Source organism: Eschrichtius robustus, chromosome 18 (assembly GCF_028021215.1).
Source record: "Eschrichtius robustus isolate mEscRob2 chromosome 18, mEscRob2.pri, whole genome shotgun sequence".
In the NCBI taxonomy this organism is placed as follows: domain Eukaryota; kingdom Metazoa; phylum Chordata; class Mammalia; order Artiodactyla; family Eschrichtiidae; genus Eschrichtius; species Eschrichtius robustus.
In genome coordinates this window covers 82,007,316-82,026,362 of record NC_090841.1, presented here as the reverse complement: position 1 = coordinate 82,026,362, position 19,047 = coordinate 82,007,316, and the positions used below count along the sequence as shown (strand labels likewise).

At 41.6% G+C, this 19,047-nt stretch overlaps 1 protein-coding gene across 3 annotated transcripts in view; it reads right to left on the bottom strand.

Moving 5' to 3' along the window:
• Positions 1-1,240: 1,240 nt before the first annotated feature.
• Positions 1,241-19,047, bottom strand: part of CDC16 (cell division cycle 16) — a 28,305-nt gene continuing 10,498 nt past the window's right edge. For 2 of the 3 annotated variants that reach the window (XM_068526774.1, XM_068526775.1), the window contains 7 exons: positions 17,628-17,753; positions 11,958-12,110; positions 10,608-10,671; positions 8,089-8,150; positions 7,044-7,179; positions 5,363-5,453; positions 1,241-1,719 (listed from right to left, as the gene is read on the bottom strand). In XM_068526774.1, coding sequence (XP_068382875.1) covers positions 1,460-1,719; positions 5,363-5,453; positions 7,044-7,179; positions 8,089-8,150; positions 10,608-10,671; positions 11,958-12,110; positions 17,628-17,753 — 892 coding nt within the window. In that variant the 3' untranslated portion in view covers positions 1,241-1,459. The remainder of the gene's footprint in view (positions 1,720-5,362; positions 5,454-7,043; positions 7,180-8,088; positions 8,151-10,607; positions 10,672-11,957; positions 12,111-17,627; positions 17,754-19,047) is intronic. The other variant, XM_068526776.1, reaches the window with a different exon arrangement.

The window sequence follows — 19,047 nt, the reverse complement described above, 5'->3', positions numbered from 1 at the left end:
CACTTACATGAAATTATCTAGAATAGGCAAATTCAGAGACAGAAATTAGATTAGAGGCTACCAGAGCTGAGGGACTTTCTGCTTAGTGGGCACAAAGTTTCTGTTTGGAGTGAAAAAAAAAGTTGGAAATAAATGCCACTGAATTATACACTTGAAAATGATTTAAATGGCTACCTATCCACACATGCACACACTTTATTTCTTCATTTACAGAAAAATGGGACAGAAAGCAGAGTTCCCATATACTAACTGTCTCCCCATATCCCTATCTTGCATTGATGCGGTACAGTTGTTGCCAAGAGTGATGCATTATTATCAACTAAAGTCCATAGTTTATGTTATATACATACATTTTACCAAAATAAAGGAAAAACGAGAAGAAAAAACAAATGGATGGAGGCATGTCACAAGGACATAAGAGCCAAGCTGAAAGACCTCCAATGGCCAAAGCTGAAACAATTGAAGCCACAAAATAAATAACGTTAGTATAAAATTATAACCTAAAATAGAAAATATGTATACATGAGTTTATGCTGATAAATAAATGGGATAAATAAATAAAATGAAGAAATGGGAGAGAACAGATGAAACCACCAGGGGATGGAGCTTAACTTAAACCCCTTGTCAAACGGAGGGTAGGCTGGACTTAGTGATTTGCTTCTAAAGTGTGGGAAGAGGGAAATAGTGACTTTGCAGTGGGGAAACCTGGCAGACACCATTGTCACCAAGTGATCAGGTCCACACCTCCTGTGTAAGTCATGCTGATAACATGTACCCCTGACACAACGTGGTGAGAAAGGTACTTCACACCCAAAACCCCAGTCCAATCATGAGAAACACCTGAAACAACTCAAACTGAGGGACATTCTACAAAATATCTGACAAGTCCTCTCAAAACTGTCCAGGTCACGAAAGATAAGAAAAGTCTGAGACACCGTCACCACCAAGAGGAGCCTAGGAAATCTGACGGCTAGTTGCAGCGTGGCCCCCGGATGCAGGCGCGGAAAGAGGACATTCACGGGAAAACTGGTGAAATCCAAAAAAGTCTGGAGTTCGGTTACTAGAAACCAACATGGATTTCTTAGTTAAGATAAAAGTCCCACAGTCACATAAGATGTTAACAATGGGGGAAACTGGGTGAGGGTACATGGAAGCTCTCAGTACTACCTTTGCAGATTTTCTGTAAGTTCAAAATTAGCCCCAAATAAAAGTCTATTGAAAAAGAAAAAACGACTTAAGACATGGTTTACCTTCTTTATTTCACTTTGTATAACTGTTCTGTAGGATCAGAAAACATCTGTTGCAAAGGTGTGCAATCCAGTCTCTTAAGGCAGGTCTCCATTCCTAAATGCAGAGGTGGGGTCTGGATGCATGTTGAGAAATGGGAAATTTTTAAGACAAGGATGAGAGGAAACACTGACCTACTCTAGGATAAAGGGGAACTGGGACCCGTCTGGAATCACGTACTGTGGTCTGACATAGGCGTCTCTAACATCATGTCACTTTCATTCATTTCAATTTCAAAGGTTTCTTCCAAGGAAGGTCTGGAATCTGGCGTTTTCCTTGAGGTTTCTAATGGTGCAAGCCCTGCTTCTTCCACTGTCTGTTTTTCTACTTCAAATTCCCTGAAATCCCACGGAGGTGAAATAATGTTTTTTAATGTCTTCATTGTATGCACATCAAAGTCGTAACATTTTAATTTGTCTTTGATGTCCGCTCCTAAAAAGAGAGAAATGCCACAGTAAGAACAAAAGAAGAAATTCCATTTACCTGTCATTTCCACCAGTACATAACACTGCTCTATCATTTAGGCCAGATGTCCTTGTAAGAGCACGCGCATAGCTAAGGAGGAGAAACGTTCCCATCGTGCCCCTGCTCCTGTGGTCCTGGGGACGCAGGGAGACTGCGGGGAGACTCCCAGGAGCACAGGCAGGCTCAGCCCCAGTGGGCTCAGCAGCCGCCCCACCTCCACCGACAGGAGCCTGTGCGCGGTGCTTCCTCAGCTGCACCCGGAGAGCTGCCGGCTGGCGCTTGGCCCTGGTGCCGTCACAAGCCTCAGGTATACAGAAACACAGTGAAGGGAAATACATTTTCTACAGATCAAAATCGTGAGAATAATGGATGTATTAGGTCCAATCATTCCCGACATAAACAAAATGACAATTTTACAAAGTTCAAACTAATAGCTTTCAGTAATAGATGTTTTAACAGATAATAACATCCAAGTCTTCTAAAGATAAAAATAGTACAGCAAGGCGATTATAGTTAATAATACTGTATTACATATTCAAAAGTTGCTAAGAGGGCTTCCCTGGTGGCGCAGTGGTTGAGAGTCTGCCTGCCAATGCAGGGGACACGGGTTCGAGCCCTGGTCTGGGAAGATCCCACATGCCGCGGAGCAACTAGGCCTGTGAGCCACAATTGCTGAGCCTGCGCGTCTGGAGCCTGTGCTCCGCAACAAGAGAGGCCGCGATAGTGAGAGGCCTGCGCACCGTGATGAAGAGTGGCCCCCACTTGCCGCAACTAGAGAAAGCCCTCGCACAGAAACGAAGACCCAACACAGCCATAAAAAAAAAAAAAAAAAAAAAAAAAAAAAAGTTGCTAAGAGAATAGACCTTAAAAGTTCTCATTGCAAGAAAAAACTTTTTCTAACTATGTGTTATGACAGATATTAACTAGACTTACTGTGGTGGTCATTTCACAATGCTTACGAGTATTAAATTATGTTGTACACCTGAATTTAATATAACATTATATGTCAATTTTACCTCAATAAAATAAAATAATATGTAATGAACAATACACTTGGAAATCTCCTTTGTAAGACCATTACCTTTGTGAGGACAGGCAAAACGTCCGTCTTATTCAGTACTGTATCTCCACATCTCTCTTAGCCTTATAGGACTTTTGCATTTAAGCTTCACAACTCCTCCTTGGACAAATGTGGAAACTGAGGCTCACACCTGTCCCAAAGCCACAGGGCTACTGAGTGGCAGAGCTGAGATTTCAACCCAAGGTCTTTTTTTTTTTAAGTTTTAAAAATTGAGCCATAACATACAAATTGTGAAGTGTGCACAGCTGGATGAATTTTCACATATGTACACACCCACATCACCACCACCAGACCAAAACAGAACATTTCCAGCTCCTAGAAAACCACCTCAGGCTCCGTCTAGGGAACCTTCCCTTTTAATCACTGCTCTCATTCTTCTATCACCACTGATTAGTGCTGCTTATTACTAATCTTCGTATACATGGAATTAATCAGTATATATTCTTTTCTGGTCAAAACTTGTGAGACTCATGTATGTTACAACACAATTCAGTCGTTAGTTCCTCTAACTGTGCAGTGTTCTCCACTCTCCTGTTGGTGGACCTCGGTTATTTTCAGTGAGCTGCTGCGGGAAAGAAGCCGCTACGAACAATCCTGCGTGTGAATTCTGGCTTACCGCGGCACTTGCTTCTCTTGGGCATAAACCTGGGAGCAGAGCTGCTACACTGTAAGATCAGCATGGAAGGTCACTGCCTCAATCGCCCCCAATGAATCACACCTCCCAGCACTCACGCCCTTGAATAAGCCCTCCTGTGTTGACGCTGCACTTAATCACGACTCATTTTGAGGAACAGGATGTGATGGAAGTGATTTGTGCAACTTCCAGCTTTCAAGGGGTCCTGATGCTTAGTTCCTGCCCCTCAGGACCCTGAGACGACCATGCTGTAAAGAAGCCAGCGCTAAAGACCCATGGAGAAGCCCAGCTGCGTCACTGAGGTCCCCCTGTGTATGAGGCCATCTTGGACCATCAGCCCCTCCAAGTGAAGAAGACCAGCAAGAGAGCCATGAACTGACCCGCAGGACTGTGGGAAATTGGCCAGAGTGGTGTGTTAGGCAGCAAAGGCCTGTTTAACTTTAGCAGATGTGCTGTTAAACAGTTTCCCAAAGAGGTCTGACCTGTTTATAACCCCGCCAATAATCAATAATACACGAGAGTTCCAGCTGCTCCGTGCCATTGCCAACACTAGTTACTAACCAGTCAGTATTTTTCACTTTTAGCCATTCTGGCAGGTTTATAGTGGTGCCTCATTATGGTGTGTTTTTTTTTTTGTTTTTCTGTTTTAATTTAATTTAATTTATTTATTTATTTTTGGCTGCGTTGGGTCTTTGTTGCTGTGTGCAGGCTTTCTCTAGCTGCGGCGAGCGGGGGCTACTCTTCATTGCAGTGCGTGGGCTTCTCACTGCAGTGGCTCCTCTTGTTGTGGAGCAGGAGCTCTAGGCACGTGGGCTTCAGTAGTTGTGGCACGTGAGCTCAGTAGTTGTGGCTCGCGGGTTCTAGAGCGCAGGCTCAGTAGTTGTGGCGCACGGGCTTAGGTGCTCCGCGGCATGTGGGATCTTCCCGGAGCAGGGCTCGAACCCGTGTCCCCTGCACTGGGAGGCGGACTCTTAACCACTGCGCCACCAGGGAGGCCCTCATTATGGTTTTTATTTCACTTTCCTGATAAGTAATGATACTGAGCACCTTCATTTGCTTTGTAATTACCTGAATAACCTCTTCGGTGAAATTCCTGTTCAAGTGTTTTGTCCATTTTTGATGGAATTTCTGCTTATTGTAGGATTATGCATGGGACTTTTTGTATTCTAGACGCAAGTTCTTTGATGAGTTTATGTATTGTGAGGGACTTCTCTCAGTCTCTAATGTGCCAGTTTGCTCTCAAGTTTTTAATTTTATGGAAGCCTAATTTAACACTTTTTCCTCTTATGCTTTTACATCCTGTTAAAGAAGTCTTTGCCTACCCCAAAGTCCAGATCTCAAGATGTAACCTCACTGCAATGCTCTTTCCCTTACAATGTTCGTAACTAAGTGGGCACCCAAGTACAGCAACTCCATACCAACTTACCTTATGACTTGCTAATCATTAAAAAAAATTTAAAGAATTACATAGCATTGTAATGTGAATGTAAGCCAACCTAACAGTCCACTGAAGTGCAAAGATTTACGTGCTACACTCTGCATTGTAAAATATTAAGGCAAGAGCCCTTTCATTTACTTATTAGAAAAATTTGTCTTAAGATTTTTTTCAATTATGCAATTCGATTGATTGTTGTGTGTCAGTGCTTTACACAAATTCTATAACTGTATTTTGCATATAGCAAGTACTCAACTTCAAACTGAATGGATACTTAATGAATCATTAATTCCCACACGTTGTTCCACTGAAATAAATGGAGCTTCTTAATATTAATGTAGCTAGAATCATTAGAAAAATGAACTTAGAACTTTACATGAGAACCTGAGAAACCTAAAAAGAGATATGTAACCATCTAAACAATGGAATACAACATCAAGAAGAATAATTACAATCTTACCAATATAAGCTTCAGAATCACCAATGTACATTTCAATGCAATGGCCAAGCATTGTAACAGAAAATGTGTCATCTCGCCTAAGACCAAGGGCCTGTCAGAAAAGAGTCAGCAGGGTTATTACAAGAAAATTTGTTTCCTTTTCTTTGGTGTAAAACAGTCCCACAGGACTCATTTCTAAATACTCCAGGGAACCCAGGGCAGAGGTAGAGGGAGGCTGTTAGTGGGGATACAGTCAACATGAGTAGCCAATAGTTGATGACTGTTGAAATTGGGTGATGGGTACATGGAGGGTCATTACATTATCCTATTGTTTATGTTTGAAATCCCCTCCTCCAAAAAGATTTAAAAACCTGTATCTCCACAAAAAGCCTTTGAAGACTTCTGTATTAATTAAATCATAGAAGAGAGGTAAGTTACACAATGTTCAAATACAGACATTTGAAAGATCACAAAAACTATTAACACTTCTAAACACTTCTGCCGGCTCAGAAAGTATTCTGGTTATCTCAGTGGCACCTCAGGACTTCACCTTACCTGAAAATCTCTAACCAACCTTTGCAAATCAGTTACGAATCTATCACACACAAATTTATCTTTGAAATATTGCATTTTCTCATATTTTATCTCTTTCTCCAAAAACAGTTATTTCATCGATTCTAAGACCCACATTTTTTCAAATTCTAGCATTTCTGAACTTGGGAAGTCTTTCAACAGGTGGTTTCTTACTACTGCTGTCCGCCGGTCACAGCCATGATACGGGAGTCCATGACAGCAGTGTGGGCTTGGCGGCCACAATCAACTGCACAGACTAGACCACAAACCTCCTGAAGAACACCTACAGAAGATATCTGAGTTGTGGTTGTTGTCTAACAACCTTTTGGGGACACTTTCTGACAGAGCCAATGTCTCTGGCTGGGAGGAGCCTGAGTGAAATGGGGCATGTGTACCGGCACACGGACACAATTTAGGGAAAACAGGAATGACCACCTGGTACAAAAGTGATTTAGAAGGAGCAAACTCTGAATGGGAAGAACTGAATATCTTAGCTATTTATTTCACTTATACCTTCTTTTTTATGTAGGTAGTAAAGTGATCCCTGATAAAAATCTATGTCCTAATATGTCCAAAAGAGCACTTTTTCTAAGTACAGAAAAACTAAGTGATAGGAAAGAATTATGATAAAGTGTAAACGGCAGCGTATTTTTGTGTGTGGTCATCTTGCTTATTAACGGTGGCTTAGAGCTGATGAAATACTGCATATGGATTCAGGGGAGAGTCTTTCCCAGTGATGAATGCACAAGCTTTGTTCATCTATAAACATGATCTAAGGGAATTCCTTTTAAGTCATAAATAGAAAGAATGGAGTTCCCAAAGGGCTCCTTAGATGTACACCCAGCTCAGCTGCGCTGATAAACACTCCTGGACACTTGTGTTTCTTCTCACTGACACTCAGGACAAGGCTCACATCTGTTCTAATGTGATGAGTACTACACAACATTCACGTACTCTTCTCTGCAAAGAAAAGAATAAAATACAAGGTTGCCTGAGGAATTTTAAAATGTAAATTTTAAACTGCACTTCTGTAAAGTAACAAAACATTGCCTAGAAAAGATCTTTAAAAAAAAGTGGTAACTGTTAACCAGATTTAAAGTTAGGTACGAACAAAAGACGAAAGACGTACTGTGTGGAAATAGTCCACAGCATTTTCAAAGTTGCCCATCAGACTATGGATATACCCTATGGCAGAATAGGTGGACGCATTCTGAGGAATCAACACCAGTGCCTGCCGGTGATAGTCCAAGGCTTCAGCATACTTCCTGGGAGAGAAGACGAGGGAGTCAAGGGAGGAGAGGAGAATAGGAAGAAAGAGAGAAAGCTGTCAGTGGGTACAGTGGGTACTCCTTGATGTAACCACGTAAGAACCACTTTCCTATATCAGAGAGACAGTCTAGACGGCAAGGGTCCTTCGCATCCACTGCGTATCTTCAGTGTGTCTTCCTGCCTTCCAGCTGAGGGTGGGCACTCCCGCAGGGCTACCAGCTGAATCCCATCCTTGACCCTTGGGCCTGTGCCCCATCGCACAGCAAGACCTCTTTTACGTGAAGACAGGCCTCCTACACCGGGGATGGTGACAAGCAACCAAATGGTTTTGCTTTAAGGTCCACAGGAGTTACTTGGAACAGCATCTCCCCAAATTCTCTGCAATACCTGCTCTGTAAAAACTCTTGTGAAAAAAGGTTTTGTGCTTAATAATGTTTGGGAAATGCTGCAGTTCGTAATGCATAGTAAAGACTGCAAGAAATCCTGAAAAACCTGCTAAATTTTGAGTAACCTCGAGGTCCCCAAACTTATTTAACCAAAGAATCTCTTTTTCAATTGTCATCTATTATCACAACAATCATCACACCACAAAACTGGTATCTGGAGGAGAAGAGTGAGTTAGGATATGGATATGGCTTTAATTAGCTCCTACTGTCCTAATTCTTCTAAATTAATTTTGAACACTAACATTTTTTAATTCTAGAAAATAGAAGTTATTATAATTCTCAATATATTTCTAAAATAAAATTATACCAAGAGAGGTAATAAAAACATTTGTTTTGTGCTTGTTATATCTGAGTAGCCAAGTACAAGAAAGCTAAATCAAAATATGGAAAAGAGCTACACAAAATTAAGTAAACTTTTAGTCACAAAGAATATTTCTGAAAATGCTTTACTTGACTTACTTAAGTTTTCTGCAGACATGGCCCAAGTTGTTCAACAAAGGTTCCCATTTGTCAACTGTTACCTAAAACAAAGCACATCAGACCCATGATTACAAGCTACTTTTCAACCCGACCCGTTTGCACTGCATGACTTCGCTCATCTGTGCGAGAGGGGCTCTCTCCTGGTGCTTGCACAGCACTAGGCAAGAGTGTTGTTTTTCCAGCTTTCCTACTAGAAGACACTTCCTGAGGGTTATTTTATTAGCACTATTTTGTCAGAGCCCATCCATGCCAAAGAACTTCAAATTCTGTACCTCCAGCCCAGAGCTTTCCATCTGCCTAGTAATGTTGCTACTCAGAAGCCTCACAAGCACTTCAAGCCCAACACACCACATGCTAACCTCTCATCCCCTCTCCCCTGTCATCCCAGCTCCCTGACCTCACCCCTTCTGCTGCTCCGCCATTCAGCACACAGCACCATGTCACCCCTGACCCCTCCAAGAATGGCTTATCAGCCTCCTCACCAGAACGCCACCCCCATCACTAACACGTCTTGTCTGGGCCCCATCATAGGAGTCTGACCACGTCACCCGTCTTAAAGCTCCTACTGTCCCGCCACCTCACGACAAGGTGCAAACTCTAACATCACCTTCAAGGCCCTTGGAGACCCACACTTACCCCTCCTGCCCCATTTCTTGACGTTCTCTGTGAACTGAAAATCCAAGCCATACTGAATTAGCTCCAGTTTTGCACATACCGTTCTCTATACCTGAAATACCCTTTTCCTTACTTTCGCCTGGCTAGCACCCATCCTCTAGGACTGAGGTGCATTTCCTTGAACCCAGAAGGCCTTCTTGACCGACCATCAAGTCTGTGTGGAGTCCTTTACTTCCTCAATCACAGCCCTTTCTGTGCACTGTATTATTACTGCCCATTTATTTATCTGCACTGATCCGAGGGCATCAACATCAAACCAGTTTTCTGTTGCCTCCCAGCCCCTAGCTCAGAGCTTAGGACACAGGCGACACGCAGCAGTAAGTCAGAACTAAGGGAATAAACAGACCCGGTCACACCCTCTAACTCCCCTGAGCCCAGCTCTGGGAGGCACCGCCCACGTGAATGAAACAAACCCTCTACGATTCTTAGGCACAACTGCTTTCCTGCGCTACTCTGACGTTCGCTGCAGTTTACAACTAGATCACACAATATCTTCCCCATCTCATATAACTTTTTAATGAGCATTTTGAAAGTTTAATAGTATTGTGCTTTTGTATTTAAACCATTACTTTAAATGTCTGCAAGAATCCAAAGTGTCTTCTGATCATCAAAGATGTATATAATTCCAACTTTACATGTGGGTTATGACAGTGCGTCTCAAACTTTTCCGCGCATGAGAATCACCCGGGGATCTTGCTAAAACTGCAGATTTTGGTGCAGCAGATATGAAGTTCTGCACTTCTAACGAGCTCCCAGGTGACGCTGATGCGGCTGGCCCAGTCCGAGGAGCAAGGTCCTAAGGTATTCAGTTCTTTGAAAATGGGCAAGGTGATAAGTGGCAACCCTATATCAACAGAAACACATGTATTATCCAGACCACCCAAGACTGAGCTGTGGAAGACCTGCTTTATATACATACATGTGCAAACACACAGATATATAGTTTTTAAGTTCATATGACAATTAAGAGGAGACCAAAATAAACAAAGCTGTGTCTACAGGGACAAGTAAACCGCCACCTGGCAGGGAGCCCAGGGGAGCTGTGCCTGTCTCAGTAAAGAGGAACTTACAGCCAAGGAAGATGTATGCTGTGGGCAAGTGTTCCTGGGGGCAGGAACAGAAGGACACTGGGAAGTGATCATCAGAACAGAGTAAGACAACACAGGCGTGAATAAAAAGAATCAGGAACCAAAGAGCAACAGCATGCAAATCTCTGACCTACAGAAGTTTACAGTGTCCAAAACTGTTAGCATTTAATATAATACCAGTGTTTACACATCCATGATAGCTGGAAGGGTAATTCATGAGCACAAATTCATGCACCTCTCATATGACAGAACCTGGTTAAAGATCTAAATATATACTAAGTATCAGGTAAGGAAGAGCAATGATAGGTCTAATTTTAATGACATTTGGCCCTATTCCTGCAGAAGTGGGATCTGCTGCTACATGTACCCACTGGTCAAAGAGGTTCTAGACAAGGACAAGTCAGATGCTACAGTGCCAACCAGCTTCCATGTATAATCACATATTCCCCGTATCAAATAATCATCGAATATACTCTGATTACACCCACAGATCAAAACTGGAGCCTCTTAAGAAGCAAACGGCCAACACCTACCCTCTCAATTAGAAAGACTCATTTTGTACCATGTAATAAAACACTTCATACCATGACAAGTCAAACATTAACAAACATCTGCTATGATAAATATTAGGTTATTATATTCTAGGCAAGACAGACGGTCTAATATTATCTTCCTCATTCAATACTAAACACACTCATGAGTGTGTGTGTGTATTACAGATATTATATAGAATACCTCATTCCCAATTGCTTTAATTTTTTCCAAAGCATCGAGAAACCATTTTTCCGCTGTTTTCCATCTAAAATAGAGGGGGAAAAAATTGCAGTTTATTCAAAATTAGCATGTATAAACATTTTAAGAAAAATTTGAATATCTCTTTCCAGTAATATTAAAATGAAATGAGGTAAACTTCTGTAAACAGTTTTTTAAAAGTCAAATTTAAGTGAGATAAATGATTACTTTTATGGCATTAACATCATAAGAGTTCAAGATTTTAGGAGATACAGCATATTCTCAGTAATTAGGTTCTATAAACGCACTGTTAACACTACTTTAGCCAACACCAAACCATTGCTCCCAGTGGAAAAACTACAATCCTCTGCTCACATGTTCACCAACTGTTCAATGTACCTGGTTTCACATGTGCTTCTGTTTGGCAACACCTTACTTAATGTATATTGTTGATGTGTTAACACTGAACTCACAGCCAAAAGCACTGTAACTGATGCCTGAGCAAAGCTTATCTAACACTTGTATTCTGACCAAGGCATATCTCAGCCTTCCTGAGCTTAGGACACTAGACAGCACTTGGCATTCCACTTGGGGATCATTTTAAACTGTGAAATAACCAACATAAGGCACAAAAAAGGGAAAAGGGCATAAAATAGACTATAAATAAATTGACTGTATATGAAATTATTACTATAGATTATTTTAAAAGGCTCCAAACTCTTTTAAAACATTAATCGAATTTTTAGAATACACACAAATGCCACAAAAAACACTACAGTAGTACTAATTTACTGTTTTAAAATTTAAGTATAGTTCAGTGCAAAGGACTACAGATAGTTCCCTCTTTGAGTATGACACTGAATTGCCTATTCTATAAATATCCAAGACTACGGTAAGCCTCAACTACTGACCAGGAAACTCAGAGACTGGGCCATTCTAATTGGCTTAATTATTGGATTATCTGCAAAGGAAATATTTTTCTTCCAAAATTGTGAGAAATCTTTCTCAAATGTATGAATCCAATTCCTAGTCAACAAAGAGACGACTAGGGATTCTGCAGTGCCTCCAGAACACCCTGTGGGGTCCAGTGACTTAACAGAGTTGGCAACAACTGTCCAGTCCAGGACCTAAGAGCTTGTGACAGCTCACAGCAAAGGGGACCAAAACCCAGGTTTAGTATTTTTAAAGAATTCCAAGATAACACTCACTATTTTCTTTTTTAACCTGTTCGCCTCCTTCTCCTAAAATGAAATGTCTATGAAGAGCCACTCTGATGGGCTAAACTCAGGTGACTGAGGTTTTCCTCTCTGTACAAAAAGGAAACAGAGGGGCCTCTGGCCTTTCAGTACTTACTCTCCATTCTGAAATGCGACCACGCCAACCTCATGCATAACAAAAGGGTCTTCTGGTGCGATGCTTAGAGCTTGGCCAAAGAATCTTTCAGCCAATTTTGAGTTATTGGTCAATCCATATTCTAATCCAATATAAAGCATTGGCAAATGACACCTAAAAATATTGGAAAATTTCACATATTCAACACTCAAAACTTTATAGTTCAGATTTCAAATCCTGTCTGCAAAATAATTTTAACATAGCCAAAAATAGAGCGCTTACTTGTTTTCTAACACTTCATTTACTAATATTTAATGGATATCTAATAGGCTCTTAGACTAATCAGCTGCCACTTCTAAAATCTACCAGCAACCTATTCACCCTTACTTTTCATTATTCTACAGTAAAGAGACAAAACAAAACCCCTGTAACGCAGAGGGCAGGCCCCACTGTGCCAGCACCCAGGCCCAGCCAAGACTGCCTTCCTCCCTCACTGACTCAGCAACACAGACTCTCATGACTGTGCTCAGTTCCACTTGCCTCTATGCAGTTGCTTCGGACTTCCAGCTAGACCACCCCCCACCCCTCGTGTGGGTCTCCATTATCGGTTATTATCAGTTCTATGCTGCAGAGCTCTGAATTATGTCATGTGTATTCTACTCTCATACCCTCTGAAAACAGTTGTAGGCAGAGTAACTAGTTTTAATTGAATTTCCATCTCTTCATCCTGTCAGACCAGTGATCACAGTAAGATAACCTTTCCCCAAAGATGGATCTGACAACGTCAGTGAATACTGACTGCCTGGCTGGGAGGTGCCCGGGCTCTAATCTAGAAGCACGACTGAAGTTACAACTGTAGTATCTACAGAAGGGTCATGAAGAACCTTTACGGATGTACCTGGAGGAAACAAGAAATGCACAGGAAGGAGCTCCAAAAATCTATTCCTCCACAGAAGCAACAAGAGCACTGCCAAAAATTGTCAAAATAAACTTTTCCAGAACTTTGCAAGTTGACCAAAGGCTTACAACAATCTGAGGGGTATTTATTCTAGAAAAACAGCTGAGTCTCAGTAAGAACAGCAAACTCTATGACATTTAACTTGTCTGATTCCCATCTCCCTTTCCCCAGCTCACATTAGCCTAGAAAATCAGCAGTCTGACAGCCACTGGAGGGGACAAAAATTAGTCTGGAGCTTCTGAAACACCCCACAGAGACCTGTCACTATTTGACACATCTGGCAGCTCCCTGGAAAAGCCCCATTCACAGCTGTCTTATTTGACCTGGCTCAGAGCTCACGCAGAGAAATGTCTACCCCCAAGGCATTTGTTGAAAACAATCAGTGGTAACTGTTTAACACTAACCTGAGGCAGCTACACCAGAAGGCCACACACAGGACCACATGCACGCACAGGAAGGGCTGGAGAAGGCCCTCACCTCTCATCTCTGGACGCCTCTGAGGCTCAGTGCGAGCAGGAGTTGACGAGGGCTAAGGCCGAACTGCCAGCCATGGGAACACTGCAGACATACATGCCCCTATACACGTACAGGGTCCTTCAGAAAAGGGGGGAAAGCTCAGCTCAAGATATGAAAAGAAGCCCTGAGCTAACTGAGCAGAGGCTTCAGTGGCCTCAGATGACAAAGGACACAGACTTTACAAAATTTTTAAAAGCCCAGCAAAGTCACCAAACAAACAGCCACAACAAATCGCAACAACAACAAACCCTGGGGTGGCGTAGGGTAAATGTGATTTCCAGAATTGCCACATTATATTACTATAAATGTCCAGTTTCAACAAAAAATAAAGAGACATGGAAAGAAACAAGAAAGTATGGCAATATATAAGGGGATAAAAGCAGGCAATAGAAACTACCCTGGAGGAAGACCATACACTGGGTTTACTAGAAAAACACTTTAAATAAGCTATTTTAAATATGCAAAGAACTAAAGGAAATTATGTCTACAAAACTATGAGAACAATGCCTCACCAAACAGAACAACAAAAGATAAAAATTGTAACAGACGATCAGAAAACCAGGAGTTGAAAAACAAAATAACTAAATAAAAAATTCACCAGAAGGGTTCATCAGCAGTTTGAACAGGCAGAGGAAATCATCGAACATGAGTAAGGTCACATGAGATTACCCAGTCTGAGGAACAGAAAGATAAAAGAATGACGGAAAACAACAGTTGCATAGAGTTGTGAGACGCCACCAAGCATCCCAACGTGTGCATAAAGAGAGCCCTGTAGGCGAAGGGAGAAAGTAAGGGGTAAAGAAAATATTTGAAACCAAAGAATATTTAGGCCAAACACACCCCAAAGCTCAAAAAACTCCCAAATAATCCCCACCTAGACAAACCATAGTCAAACCACTGGAAAACACTAAATAAATACGTAAATAAAAATCTTTAAAGCAGTAAGAAAATATAACACATGAGATCCCTGATCACCTGACTTCTAACCAAATACCTGGAGGCCAAGAAGGCAATGGATGACACTCAAAGTACTGAAAGAAAAAGGACAACCAAGAATTTTATATCCAGCAAAACTATCCCTTGAATATGAAGGTGAAATTAAGACATTATCAGGGACAAAAAAAACTGAGAAATTTTGTTGCAGACTCACCTTACAAGAAATACCGAAGGAAGTTCTTAAGGGTGAAAGAAGTGACCCCAGACAGTAATTCAAATCCACATGAAAAACAGAGTACCAGTAGAAGTGATTACATTTCATCTTTCTTCTCTTGACTGACTTAGAAAGCAATTGTATGAAACAGTATGATTAAGCCTAATGTATGTAGAAATGTAATGTTTACCACTAACGGCACAAAGGAAGTGGCAGGAGCAAAGCTGTACTGGGGTAAGGAAGCGACACCAGACAGTATCTCAAATCCACAAGGACAAATGACGAGAACTTGAAATGGTAAAAAAGGTCAACATAACAAACGACATAAATATACACCTGCTCGCCTTTCTCCTCACAGCTTCTTTGAAAAATAACATTACACGCGGAAATAATCATAACAACGTATAACTGAGAGAATTTGTTGTTAGCAGACCTACCCAACAAGAAATACAAGGACACAAGATCAAATCCACAGGAACAAATAGAGTTTAGGCGAAGTAACCACATAAGTTAGGATAAGACAGTACAAATGTATTTTTGTCTGCAACCTTTCTCTACTTGCTCTATTGAAATTGAGTTGGTGCCGTAAAGTAAGAAATACATTTGGTTTTTGTCTCTGGTTGCTGGCACAGGGCTCCTAAAAGCCCTGGGATTTCCTGAGTGAGAGGAGTACCTTTTGTTAATGAGCTCCTTCTGATCGCACCCAATTTATGCCACTGGCGTGACTCACAGTGGGGCTGGTTACCAGGAAGACCGAGTGATGAGAGCACTGGAACTTTCAGGCCCACGCACGGACCTCCTGGGAGGGAGGCTGGAGCCTGAGCTCTGTAAGAACTCTTGAACAGTTAGCTTCAGAAGACTTCCGGGTTGGTGAACATACTGAGGTGCTGGGAGCGTGGTGCCCAGAGAAGGAATGGAGGCTCCACGCACTCCCACTCACGTACCCTGCCCTACGTATCTCTTCCATTTGGCTCTTCCTGGGTTGTATCATTTATAATAAGCAAAATGCTTTCCTGAATTCTGCGAGTCGTTTTGGCAAATGATCAAACCTTAGGAGGGGGTTGCGGGAGCCCCTGGTTTGTGGCCAGACAGTCAGAAGTACAAGTGACCCAGGACTTGCGATTGGCATCTGGAGTGGGGAGGGGCAGTCTTGTGGGACGGGGCCCTTAACCTGTGAGGTCTGCACTAACACTGGGTAGTTAGTGTCAGAACTGAATGGACTTGTAGGACCCAGCTGGTGTCTGGAGAAGCAGAGAACTGGTTGTTAGTGTTGGAAAGTGCCCCAGTCAGTATTAATCCAAACTAGATTGGATAAAAGCTGTTCTGATGAAAAAGTGAAACTGAGAGAAAAATGTCTATCCTGATGAGCTGATTTGAAAATTTAATTAGAAAAGTGTCAGACTGGGAAACATTAAAAGTATTAATCATGTCATTAATTATCATTGGTTTTGACTCTTAGCTAGTAACTAACTAATAACTAGTAATAACTGTTCTGGGTTTGTGAGCACCCAGAATAGCAAAATAAAATTAGCAGACTCTAGCATTTCCTCATAAGAAACAACCCACAGTAAGTTATTATTTGCTGCCGGTTTAGCAGATTGATGGATTAGGGGTATGGGCAGACACTGGAGCCCAGCTTCAGCAGGGCACTGGAAAGGGTCTCGCATGTCTTGGTGAACAGGATGGACGGGGTATGAGGACCGTTTAGGTGGATCAGTCACTGGCTGAACAACTTTAATCTGGAGGATTACTCTAGTAATATGTTAGTATCATGGACTTACGGACTGAATGTGTGTCTGCCCCCAAATTCGTATGTTATGCCCTAACCCCCAGTGACTATATTCGGAGAGAGGGCCTGTGAGGAAATAATAAAGGTTATGTGAGGGCATGAAGGTGAGGCCCTAATACGGCGGGGCTGGTGCCCTTATACGAGACACTAGACCTAGCTCTCTGCCCTGTGAGGACACAGTGAGAAGGCAGCCGGGAAGAACCCCACCCCCCTCCCAGGAACCCAATCAGCCAGCCGGCCAGCCAGCCTTAGAACCGGGAGAAAATAAACTGCTGCTGTTTAAACCACCCAGGGTATGGCGTTTTGTTATGGCAGCCTGAGCAGACTAACGCAGTCAGGGAGCTATGTCTTTTACAATATTTTCATGGACAGCTAGTTAGATATCAAAGTCATACATATCAAATTTAACACAACTAAACAAGCTGGGGCCATAAATAATACAGATGCAGAACTGGGTGCCAAAATGAGTCTGATAGTCTGGAAAGGTAAACCAAACCTAACAAGATGAAATTCAAGCAAACAAGTTAAGGCAGCTAACTTTTACTGAGTGCTTTCTATGTGTCGGAAACTGATCAAAGTCTTTAACTGGAATTACCTCAATTATTCCTCACAGTAAGCCTAGGTGTTGAGTGTTGCTATTATTCCTATTTTTCAAGAGGTACATAGCTCGCCAAGATCACCAGGCAGTCTGGCTCCAGACCAGCCCTCTGCACCCCGGCACTCCCACTACCTCTCCACACAGAGGTGGGGCGGCAGACAGCAGAAGCAGCCTGCACAAGAGAACGAGGCAAAGTAAAACCGACGGCAAATCCAGAAAGTCAACAGGAATAACAGCAATACTCTGCTCCCCAAAGTAACATGCTCTTAGGGCACACCAGTTAATACCAACACATTTAACACTGATGTAAATCTACAACACTGGCAAACTCAGTCCTCAATCTGAATGATGAATTAAGCCACATAAATACCTTCTGGACATAAGTAGGATGTAAATAATAACTTTGCTCACGAATACTTTCCTTCCTACATGAGCATGTGGAAAACAGCTTCCACCCTATTCTGTTTCCTTAGCCTAACTTGCTAGTCCCCTTTTGTACTGGTTAAGATAAACTGCTAGGCAAAATCACTACACCAGCTTCTTTCCCTCTCACTTCCATAGTTATTTCACAATCATAAGCTACTAACATGATACATTATTCTTTTGTTCAGTTTATCAACCAAATGGCAGAGACAGTAATAATAAAATTTCGCTTTGCTTAATCAACCCGCTCTGCGCACCCTTTCATCAGCTGCGCTGCCGTGAAGTAAGCAGCCATCGCTTGGTCATGTTCACTCTCAACTGCGAAAGAATGCCCGTATGCGATCCACGCCGGCCCGTAGGTCTTCTCCAGCGTCGTAGCTTTGCTAAAACAAGAGATTTCATTCGAGTGTGTAATATTCATTCTTAAATTGTTAGGTTAATTTTATGTAAGTTCACGGTTTCAAGGACATCAGAATTAATGAATGAGTTGTCAACATATTAAACACTAATGTGACATTTATGTTAATTCACTTGAAATAAAATGTTTAATAGTACAAGCAAATTTTTAAGTAATTTTAGGAGAGGTCCACAACTTCTTAGGTACTACAGTGGAACCCATTAGCTTTCTGTATACAATTTACAAATATTACTTAATCCAGGAGTTTCATTTCAAAACCTAGTAGATAAACGGTGGTAGCAGCAACCACTTAATGAAGGCCTATTTTGTGCCTTATATGCATCACCTAATTCTCATAACCTTCAAGATAAATTACTATTTATATTTTAATGATAAGTATACTGAGGCTGGAAAGATTAAGTGACGTCCTACAGATGATTAAGAGATTCATGCTGGTTCCATGGACTGGACTATTTACATAGTCTTAACTAGTCTTCAACTAGGTGACCCACAATAAGGAATAAAGAGAACACATCACAAAACATAGAAAATACAGAAGGTGAGATTCCCACTTCTAAGCATTTTATTTCCTAAGTTTTCTTTTACCCAAATGTTCCCTGTTTCATGCAGAATTCATCACTGAATAAGCACACTAAGTCAAAGAAGCATAGTTCAAAGGAGCTATTATAACGTGAATCATCCTGCTCCCGAAAAAAACACAAGCATCCCTATTCTAAAATGCAACACTCAACTAATCAGAGAGCTCGCCCTAATTTTTTCCTAGTGCAGGATCCTCTCCTGTCATCTTATCAATTTTCCTAACAATCCTGACATACAACTACATCATTCCCATTTTTACAGAAGAAAGGGAAGGTCGGAGAAATGAACTCTCCCAAGGAATTATAGCTAATAAGTGGCAGAATCTGGATTAGAATTCAAGTCTGTGTCCAAAGTTTATGAACTCTACCACAGATCCATTTTCTATTTTGTTCACATGGAGGAAATCACAGGTTTATTAGACATTTTTCTATACTTGTGTAATTGAATAACACTGGTTAAGCAGCTTGATTGGGCCGCATGGAGTTCCTCAAGCTAAAACCACAGCAGATCCTTATATAAACCAGTTTACTATGCCAAGAATTCTGTTTTATAGTCACATTTAGTGACCCTAACCTCACATAACGTGTCATGTAATTTCACAACTATTAACAAAAGAAGTCCTAAGAGTAAGAGGTTAATAGTATCTCTATAAATAAAAAAACTTTCGAAATACTTTGTAT